The sequence below is a fragment of the Zalophus californianus genome, chromosome 9, assembly GCF_009762305.2.
Source record: "Zalophus californianus isolate mZalCal1 chromosome 9, mZalCal1.pri.v2, whole genome shotgun sequence".
NCBI lineage: Eukaryota > Metazoa > Chordata > Mammalia > Carnivora > Otariidae > Zalophus > Zalophus californianus.
Genome location: NC_045603.1, coordinates 16,172,189 through 16,182,759, shown reverse-complemented (window position 1 = coordinate 16,182,759; position 10,571 = coordinate 16,172,189). Strand labels below are relative to the sequence as shown.

General features: G+C 45.1%; 1 protein-coding gene across 4 annotated transcripts in view; it reads left to right on the top strand.

The window, feature by feature from the left end:
• Positions 1 to 472: 472 nt before the first annotated feature.
• The window catches only part of TCP11L2 (t-complex 11 like 2), a 45,977-nt gene continuing 35,878 nt past the window's right edge, over positions 473 to 10,571 (top strand). Inside the window, exons 1-3 of one of the 4 annotated variants that reach the window (XM_027594487.2) lie at positions 473 to 653; positions 8,136 to 8,270; positions 8,796 to 8,987. In XM_027594487.2, the coding sequence (XP_027450288.1) occupies positions 8,831 to 8,987 (157 nt within the window). In that variant the 5' untranslated portion in view covers positions 473 to 653; positions 8,136 to 8,270; positions 8,796 to 8,830. The remainder of the gene's footprint in view (positions 654 to 8,135; positions 8,271 to 8,795; positions 8,988 to 10,571) is intronic. The other 3 variants (XM_027594488.2, XM_027594486.2, XM_027594489.2) reach the window with 3 other exon arrangements.

Below are 10,571 nucleotides of genomic sequence, written 5' to 3'. Positions count from 1 at the left end.
TCGGAAGCCCAAGCCAGGCCGGCGCTTCACCAGCCCCACCACAAATCGATCCACTCGCAGCCTCGCCCCGCCCCCAACGCCCCCGCTCCGCCCCAGACCCCCCAACACCCGCTCCTTACTCGGCTCCGCCCCCCAGCGCCTGACAGCCCCGCCTCCAACGCCGGGCTCTCCCAGCGGCACGGCTGCCCCAGTTCCGTAAACACTTTTCTCCCCGCCCCTAGCAGTCCCCGGACCGCACTACTCGAAACCCACGGGGGGGGTAGTTTCCTCTCGCATGCAGAACAACGTCAATCCAAGCGCTTCTCGGCCTCTTTCATCAAACATGAGGAAAACTGTTCTGTAGTAGGTCAAATCTGTCAGAGCTCTGCGATCGGAGCATGAAGTTACCTGGATTTCCTCCTCTCCCGCGGGCCGTCTTCCCCCGCCCGCAGGTTACTCTGCTCCGCCGTGGCTGTCTCCTCAGAGTCCCTCCCGGCCCTTTAAATACCGCGTGGGGCGGAGGGGGGAGGAGGTAGGGAGACCGGGAGGTTCGGGGTTGTTGGACTGGTGAGTTTTCGAGGTGCTTGTGCGGTGCTCGGTGAGGGGACACCCAGAGACCCCTGACCCAGACTCACTCAGTCGCCTTACTCCTCCGCCTGTCTGCGCCGGACCCGGTGCGTATCCATCCGGGGGAGGGGGTCGCCGGCTCTGAAGTGACAGGCCCGGGTCAGTGGACCCGGACACCTCCCCCCGACCCACCTCGGAACTCTGTCCTGGGACTCCGGTGCCAGGGGCGTTAAAGCCCCGCTTCTTGCTCCCCCCATTCCCTTGTTTGACCTCGAACCGGCGTCCCGCGTGGGAGCGGGGCGCGGGCACCGAGTGGCCGCCGCGGGTGTCAGCATAGCCGCGGGCTTCGGGCCCCGGAGGCGGCGGGGTTGCGGCCGCTTGGCCACTGTTGACATCCTACTGGCCCCATGCCAGCGACAGCGCTGCGAACGGCTTCCCACCACCCGGGCTCCGGGTGGGGGCCCCTCTCGCTTGCGACTCCCAGCCCAGCGCGGGTGGGCGAGCGGGGCCACGGTGGGTGCCGGGCGCGGCCCGACGCGTGTGTTGGGGGTTTGTTTACGGGGTTTCCCTGGCACTCGGCTCGGCCTCCGCCGTCCCCTCCCCCAAGGGTTTGTTTTGACAGGAAACGTGCTGCTGGAGGGGAGGGGCGGCCGGAGGGGGGCTGTGCAGACTCGCGGTGCCTGCCCTCGAGCCGACTGTCAGGCGACGAGGCGGGAGATGCCAGTCAGGCCCCCGGGTTCGAACCTCTGGCCTCTCGGAGATTGCTAGTGCTTCCCAAAGCCGCGCCGCTGGATGGCACCACTGGGGGTAACAGCGCAGATTGGAGGTGGCACGAGGACGAACAGGGTTCTGCGTTTTCGTTAGTATTGGAAAAAACCATTAAACAAGCAATTTCACAATGATATAAAGTTTCCTTTTAAAATAAATGTATTTAAATGCAAAAATCTAGTCAAGATAGAAGTGATTGATAAATTAGAGTAGAGATGAGGATGGAGATGTGGCAACAGGCGTGAACAGTGGTAGCCAAATGACTGAAGTTTGGGAAATAATTGTCTTAGGTGGTTGTCCTGTTACTTTAACCTTGAGAAACCAGGCAAGTTGTCCTCGTCCCCAGTGGGCCCCTCCGCCCCCAAGATCCCTGTGGTCTCATGGCCTCCAGCCCAGCCAGAGACCCTGCTCTTTGCCACCTGCCGATCAGAATGAGGTAGGTTATCGCAGTGGTTCCCACTTTAGGTGGCTCCCTGCCTGCCTTGTCCTCTTGCCTCCAGGGATTTCATACATCACTCTGGGAGCCTGCGGGTTGCCTCACTTGAAGTGGCCCAGGACTGGAGATAGCCAGTCCTGTGTGGAAGCAGCTTCGGTGCCATTCTGTGAGGGGTTGAGGCCCCCAGAGGAGGAAATACAGGTATTAGACTGGCCAGCCAGGGGTGGGAGGAGAAGGGTTTCCAAGTGTGAAAAGTGCCTAGAAATCCTTCTCCCTGATGCTGTAATGTTATGTGTTGCATGAACATCTGCTTTCTTAGACAATGCCTGGCTTGTTGGCTTTTATCTAGCTCTTTGTTGGCTCTAATTGATGAAGACCAGTATTCTCTAGCTGAATGGAGCAGGAACCTATCTCTCTGCTCTGTGGTTTATGCCTTGCTGCATATGAATAACTTTTTAGCACTGCTGTTTGGGACTGGTTCTAAAGCAGCATTTGCAGAAGATGGTAATTTTCCACACCATCTACCATTTTTTTCTTCTGACTCCTTGCCCTTTACTACACGTATGTGAATGCTTGTCTTTGTATATGACCTTGACCTGGTCTTCAAGGATGACACCCACTAGATAGCTCTTGAAATTTCTCATTTCCACAACCTAACCTTAACTGGTTGGGCTCCATTCCTTGTCCAGAGCACTGCTGGAAAATCTGAATAAGTCACCTCAATATGTCTTTTATATTAGTTGTAAGAAGTTAAGACTTTTGATAATATGTGCGTTTTAACTAGGGATTTTGCAGTACTTAAAGAATGGCTCCCTGATAGAGGATTTTCATTTACTCTAGTGGGGTGGTTGAGAATTATTTTGGACAATAGACTCTTTCAGTGATGCCCTTCACGGTATAGCACTTTGAGCTGCCACCCCGGGGTAAGGTCAGCTTGTTACCACATATGCAAGTATCCACGTGGTGTTGGGTAGATCGATTTGGCAGACTGAGAGTGGAAAGAATGAGCAGCACACCAAATTTTCTCCAGCCATCCTAGAGTGGTAGAAAGCATGGGCTATTAGGGATCCATGGCCTGGATTTCAGCTGTGCTTCTGCCACTGCTGTGAACCCTAGGGCAAGTAATTTAACCTCTCTGAGCCTCAGGTTCTCATCTATAAAATGGGGATAATAGCAATACCTCAGCTAACAGGGTTATGATAAAGATTCAAGGAGATAAAACACAGCACTTATGGGGGCTGGGGTATAATAAGCACACAGTAACTATTAGCTCTAATTGTTATCACTTACTATCAGTGAGCATTAAGAAAGGGGAAAGACACAATGTAAACATTTCTTTAAGCTCTGAACTCTGAGTCTTTGCTAGTTTGAATTTTAGGTGCCTGGGAAATGTGTAGAGGCAGGCACTGGGAATTGGAAAGGGGAGAGAGACATAGCCCTTCCTGCAAGCAACTTAAAATTTAGTGGGGAGGCAGATATGTAAATAGCAACTATAGTACTTTAAGTGACTGCATAATGGGAATATGAGCAATGTGAGTGAGGCAGGAGGGAAGGAAACCCCAAATTGTAATATGAATACGAGTGTGGCTTAATTTGTTTGTCAGTGAGACTCCTCCAGCTCCCCCTCTATCCCAGGAAGTGTTCTCAGCTCTAGATGGCTAATTTAGATGGAGTGAGGCTATCAGGGAATGTCACTTTGAAGTTGTAATGTTTAATTTCAAACCTGAACGACAACAAGGGGCCCATCCCATGGAGATCAGGGAGGAGAACATGCTACGGGAGAGAATAGCAGGTTCGAGTGCTCCAAAGTAGGAAGTTTGGCATATCTGAGGAACCTGAAGAAAGCCATTGTGTCTGTAGCAGGAAGGGTTAGGGGAAGAGTGATACGGGATGGTGTAGGCAGAGGCCAAATCACAGAGGAATATAAACCATTGCCAGGAAACTTCTTAAGAAAAGGGAAACCACCGGGAGATGAACTCTTAAAAGGGATGATATATTGTGCCTCTTCTGAAGGGCTCTGGCCTATTTCCTGTTTTATTCTCTAGACACTGTTCAAGAAGGACATTGGGACAAGCCAGACTGTCTAGAAGAGCTTTTATAATAGAACAGGATCTAAGCTATCCCAGCAGTGGGAACAATCAAAATCTAAAAATTACAGGAGCCCGACTGTTCTGAATTAGACTTGGAGTTTTGGTTTAGTACTTCTCTTTTAATTTTTCGCTTGGAAATAATTTCAAACTTACAGAAAGGGTTGTAAGAACACTACAAAGAACTCCTTATTGTCTACCTTTTACTCATATTCATCTGTTAACATTTTGCTCCATATGCCTTATTGTTTTTTCTTTTTCTCATTAAATTAGTTGAGAGAAAGTTGCATACATCATGGCCCTTTATTCCTAATATGTAGTCACAGTACATTTATCAACTTTAGTAAATTTAACATTGTAATACAGACAGTAAAGTTTGTAACGGTGCTGTTAATTGATCCAATAATAGCGTTTTTTCCCCTCTGGTACGGGATTCAGTCAGGGATCATCTGTTTCACTCAGTTGTCAAGTCTCTTTTCATCTGGAACATGTCTTCAGCCTTTCTTTGTTTTTATGACATTGACATGTTTGGAAATCATAATTTCTTTTAGTAAGAATAAAATAATAGTTGACAATCTGTCAAGCACTTACTAGGAGCTTAAGTACTTTACATAGACTATTTCAGTTAATCTTCACAATTCTATGAGGTAGATACTATTATTAGCCCCATTTTACAAATGGCTAAGTTCCCTCTCTCTAGTCAGTAAATATCAAGAGTCAGGATCAAGAACCCAGTCCACTTGACTCCAGCGCCAGTGTTCTTACTGCTTTCTGGACATGTACATTGTCACTGGTGGATCTTTCTAATCCTGAATCTGTGCTGGACCATTTGCAGATGAGTTTGCTATGAAAAGGAAATAAAGAAGTAAAGTTGGTAGTGTGGGCACAGGCTAAGGAGTCAACTAGCAAATTAAAAAAACCCATTTCCCTTCTATCTGTCATGGGTCACAGAACTATCCCCTTTGGGATCCCTGTACCCATTTCCTCCTCTCTAAAATGTCAATGATCATATTGCCATTCATTCAACAATAAATGTTTAAATGTCAGCTGCATCCCAGTCATTGGTCTTGGAAGAAATTATATAATATTGAACTTAATTAAATGAGAAAGAATGTAGTAAGAATGTGATTATTCTCCTTGATGGTGACCCAATGTAGTGCTGGAGGCTTTGCTTGGAGTTATCCACTGTTTTCACCTTTGACTTTACCTTTGGCCAGTAGTAAATCCTCCAGGTAGGATGAGATGTGGTGTTTCTTAAAAGTTGTGTGGTTTGCTTGTGATTGGCAGTGGTGAAAGTTAAGTAGGTCTAAGTTTGTCAGTATGAGAAGCATTACCTTTCTTAAAGAAATAGACTGGTTTTATTATCACTATTCTAAGAGAGAATCCAAAATAGTTTTTAAAGCCGTCTAATTACCCTCAATGCCTTTTGAGTCAAGTAGCTTTGTCCCCAGATGACTTATATGGAAACCCGAGACCAAGAAAAGTAAGAACAGATGTGAACGAGCTTGCAGAAGACCATTTGCACTGGAATGGGCCTTTTGCTTTCAGCTTTAGCATCTAAAGCTGTGCAAGTATCTATGACAAGTGCAAGAGCTCTGCTGTAGGTTAACTAGCAGTCTTGTTTATCTGTAGGGGAATATGCTTTTATCATCTTGGGATAAAACAGTTCTCCCTTCTAGAGTTTTTAATGCCTGAAATGATAATAACAAGAAAAAATGCAAATAATACTAATAATAGCAATAATCTATATCCTGTTTTTTCTGTCAGATACTGTTCCAAGTACTCTACACATATTGACTAAATGTAGTCCCACACCAACCCTATGCATTGGGTATTATTAGTTTGCCTAGAGGAGGAAACAGGCAGTTTCCTTATAGAATAATAATGGACATTTGGGCTTCAAAGGAAAGTTTCTCCTTGGATGCACTAAAGCCCAGTTGTGCTATGGAGGCTTCTACCATCCAAACAAGAGTGTCTAAACATTTTGAAGCTTTCACATTTTCTGTTGCATTCCCTGTGCCAGAAACTCTACTTCCAGTGAATTTTTGGAAGGAAGCATAGTTGCACATTATTAAGTATGTCTGCCATGAGCACATTTAATTTCTCACAACTTCTAGTGAAGCCTCATGGAACTCTGGGTTTATAGAATTTTAGCAATTCCTAGCTGAAAGGGACCTTATAGCTTGCCCAACCTGCTCAGAAAAATGAGATGAAGCTAGCCGATGTGATGTGCATAAAGTCACATAGCAAATTAATGACAGATTCAGGCCTCAGACTCTAGCCTTCTAACTCCTAACCTACATCTTTTTATTTTTAAATCTTTGTACTTTGCTGCCTTGTTAAACACAATTAAGGAACCTACAAAGTGTGCTGTTCAGCTGGAGTAGAAAAATGAAATGGACAGTTACAACTATTAACCTAGTTCATAAATTCCAATGGATGAAAGCTTTTATTCACCTTTACTTGGAAAAACAGCCAAAGTGAAAAAAAAATAAGAGCAGAGCATACAGAGCACAGTTGTTATGGTGGAATGATGGAAAAAAAATAATAACATGGAAATGAAGTTTAAAATATGCAAATAAGAGTGTGATCAGGACCAGGGAATATTGAGTCTTAAACCTAATAAAGTAGGTTTAAGTGGTAGGTTCTCTGCTCCAGAGCATTAACTTTGGCAGTAACAGGCCTGTAAGTGTGCACTGATATCAGTTTGCGAATGTTCTGGTTGAAGCTGTACCAAATGGGATTCAGTGATTCCGATTCAGCTGACACTAAATGAATACTTGCCACGTACTTGACACTGGCAGTGGACAAGACACAGTCCCTGCCTTATTAAGGAGAGTCAGAAGTAGCCATGGGAAGAAAATAAGTGTACAAGGGACTCAGCTCTATGGTGGGGATATAGGACATGTGCTGCAGATGTAGAAAGAAGAGTGTCATTCCCTCTGGCCAGGGAGTAAAGGCTTCCTGAGGAAGGTAGCGTTTTCAAGAAATGCCATCAGTGAGACGTAAAATGTTGGCAAAGAGAGAGAGAGAGAAATCTAGACGGAAGAGTAAGTATTCCATTTAGGACTGGGGTTTGGTGGAAGTGAAAGAGTTAAAGCAGACCCTTTTCTTCTGTCCTCTGTTCCCTTCCCCCCAGCAGATGGGAGTTAAAGCTCAAGTAGAAACTAGTTTGCATGTGGTGAAGGAAGTTATTTCCCCGCTGAGGTTGCAGGGGTTCAGGGCTATTTTATATATAGCCTGTGTTGGTGGTGGTTGGCCTTGGGAGTCTAGGACAAGGCAGACAGACCTCTCTACATAGTAGCTTCCTGGCAGCTTCACTGGATTCCTTGCAAAGGCAGCCTCTGAGTTATTGGTTTTCTGTTTGTGAAAGTGGTGGGCCCAGGAAGGTGCACAATTGGCAGGACTGAAGAGGGTTGTTTAGGTGAGGCCAGGGGCAAATGCCCTTAGGCCTTTACCTTTAATTAAAGTTCCTCTGAGGTTCATCCTTGTCTCTGTTACCACCAACGGATAAAAAATGGCACCATTTCTCTCAACAAAGGCTAGATTCCCCCATAGTCTCACCTGGTCTCTCCTTTCTTGTGCTTCCCCAGCAATGCCTTGTTTCTCCTTTTCTCATCTTCTAGCCTCCAACACACACAGTTGTAGGTAACTAGACTTGAGACCCATGAGAGTAGGGCCCTGTCTCTTTTGTTCACTGTTAACCTTTCCTGGTGCTGCTGCATAGTAGGTACTCAATAAATATGAAAGGAATCATTGAAAAAACTGTGCAGGATTTCCAGACATACTATGCGTGGCTGTGTTTTCAAGTTTTTGTAGCTTTAAAAGCTCTATATACCTCATTGAACCGGCTGCATTCAGGTTTAAAGAGATTCAGTGAACCCTTACTATCATTATTGTCTATTCAGGACTTGCACCTTCCTCCTCGGGGCCAGGTTTCCCTTAGTGTCAGCTAACACCATACATATCAGAGCCAGCTCCCTCCTGGGCCTTGGCTGATGCTCCTGGGCTCAGGCTGGGGCATCCTATGTGCCCAGGATCTCCTTTCAAGGGGGTGACTGGGCCCAAGTGCCCTGCTCTTACCTGGGAGGCAATCTGATGTCCCAGATAGAGCACTGGCCATAGATAGAGTCAAGGGACTGGTTTTATGGCATGGTAAGTCCCCTCGTCCCTCAGAGTCTGTCTCTTTCACTCATGAATCAGGATCTTTGGTGCCTGTTCATCGGGTAGTAGTGGGTACCAAGTCATCTGTCAAGTGCAAACCCAGGGTCAGGCTTTATTTCATTATATCATGGCAGTTCACAGGAAAATGGAGAAGAACCTGAAGACTTGCCAGCGAGAGATTTTAGTCTTCTCCTTTCCCCAAGAGGCTCACAAGGAACTGAAGAGGCTGATTTCGAAAATAGTTCATTTAAAACAAAGCCATAAGAACGGTAATAATAACTAACATTTGAGTGCTAAGCACTTTAATAAGATTAATCCTATTTAATCTTCAAGCAACTCTGTAAGTTTAGTCTTTCAGCCCAGTTTTACTCCAGGTGGGTGGGTTAGTGACTTTCCCAAGGTCACATGGCAAAGACAGTATGAGCTTCTAACCTAGGCAGTCCAGCCTCAGGGCCCCACCCTCTTACTCTTACCTTCCATGTTTTAGAAACCCAGGAAGAGAAAGACTGTGTCTTCTGCTCATTTTGAAAGGATCTGTTATTGCTGAGAGCTGTTCCACATTCACACTATGTATGTCCTGAGCAAGTTCACACTTAGGGCTCTGGAGTCTCTTTTCTGGAAGGCAGTCTTGAAGGCCTGGTAATAGCCTGGCTGCTATGGGAAAGATGAGGTTATCTTCTGGGACCTTTCAACACTGTGACTCCTGTGGGCAAAACTGTCTACACTGGAAGAAGCATCTGCGATGCTGGTGGAAGTACCACAGAGCATTGATGCAGGTCTATTTGTCTATGCAGGCACCATCTCTTTGCCCACACTTGAGTGACACAAGATGCCCTTCAATGGTGAGAAGCAGTGTGTGGGCGAGGACCAGCCAAGCGATTCAGACTCTTCCCGGTTTTCCGAAAGCATGGCTTCACTCAGTGACTCTGAGTGCTCCAGGCAGAGCTTTACAAGCGACTCTTCCAGCAAATCCAGCTCTCCTGCTTGTAAGCTGACGGGGGAGCAGGTGTTGGGGGGTGGGGGGGTGGGGGGCTGTTCGTTCTAGACGTGTGTTAGATTTGAAAACTCATAAATGAATGAGAGCAGAGTAGAGACTCCCCCTCCTTTCTAGATGTACCGTAATAGCATTGCAAAGGCAGGAGTAAATAGCTGCTAAAGTTATACAACCTGCCCATTTTTATTTTCGTAACTGTCTCTGATCTGTTTTGGTTTGATTATAAATCAGGTTCCCAAACCCAACCTGTCTTTTCTCTTGAGTAATGGAAAGCCACTCCCTCTTGAGATCACTTCTTGGGCAACATTGAAGGATAAGTTCAAATTGGTCTTTTCTGATAATTGCCGATTAACATGGAAGGAAACTTGCCCCAATTTAAGGGACGGGCAGGAAGTGAAATAATGTAAAGGGCTTCCTGCTGATTTCAAAACCTGTTGTGCAAATCACTGCACAAAAGTGCCCACAAGGAGAATTACTACACTAGGGGTGTGAGAAAGTTAAAAAAGTGGCCACAGTGAGGGAGATGTCTTTTCCCTTGTGTGTGGAAGCTAGAGGTGTGTAAAGCAAGTGTGTTTGTCTTTTTTTAGCTTTTTAATTGACATTTTGCATAGGAAATATAACACCTTAAACAGACAAAGCAAATGCAGAAAGAAGCAACTAATGTCTAAAATATCAAATGTCCACTTCAAACACGTTTGTTCATTTGTGTTTATTTTAAATTTATACAGTCTCATTTTTAAAAATTTGGAAAGTACATAAGTATAAAGAAAAGAAAATTTTGCCCATAGTATCACCCAAAGATGACAGCTGGTGGCACTTTGTCATATTCATTCTTCACATAGACATATGTGTGTGTATATATGTGTAGACTCTTTTCACTTAGAATTATAACTAAAACATGGGGTGCCTGGGTGGCTCAGTCATTTAAGTGGCCAACTGTTGATTTCAGCGCAGGTCATGATCTCAGGATCCTGGGATCGAGCCCCACATTAGGCTCCATGCTCAGCAGGGAGTCTGCTTCTGGATTCTCTCTCTCTCTCTGCCCTTCCCCCTCCCAAATAAATAAACAGATCTTAAAAAAAAGAATTATAACTAAAACATTTACTGATGATATAACATACTTTTAATACACTAAAGCTACTTCATCAAATGAATATACCATAAATTTATTTAACCATTGATTTATCATTGGACATTGAGTTAATTTCCTCTTTTTTTTTTTTTTTTTTTGCTGTTACAAATAGTGCTTTATGAACATCTTGGTGCATTAAGGTTTCCAGGAATTCCTTTGGATATAATTGGATTATTGGACCCAAGGGTACAGCCTTTTTTTAAAAGAATCTTAATGGGACAGAGAATTGAGAAAAGAATTTACTAGCAGCCACCTGGCTTTCTGTGCTTTTTCTCACTGTTTGTATTATATATGAGGCTCCTCTAACAGGGTAGGCAGGCATCCTAAAGAGGGGTTTTACTAATTCCGTGTATCACCGTTTTTTCCTCTTCCTCCCCCTCCTCCTCCACATGGTCTTCCTCTTCCTCCTCCTTTGAGAAATTATTTTAGGTAGCAAAATAATGC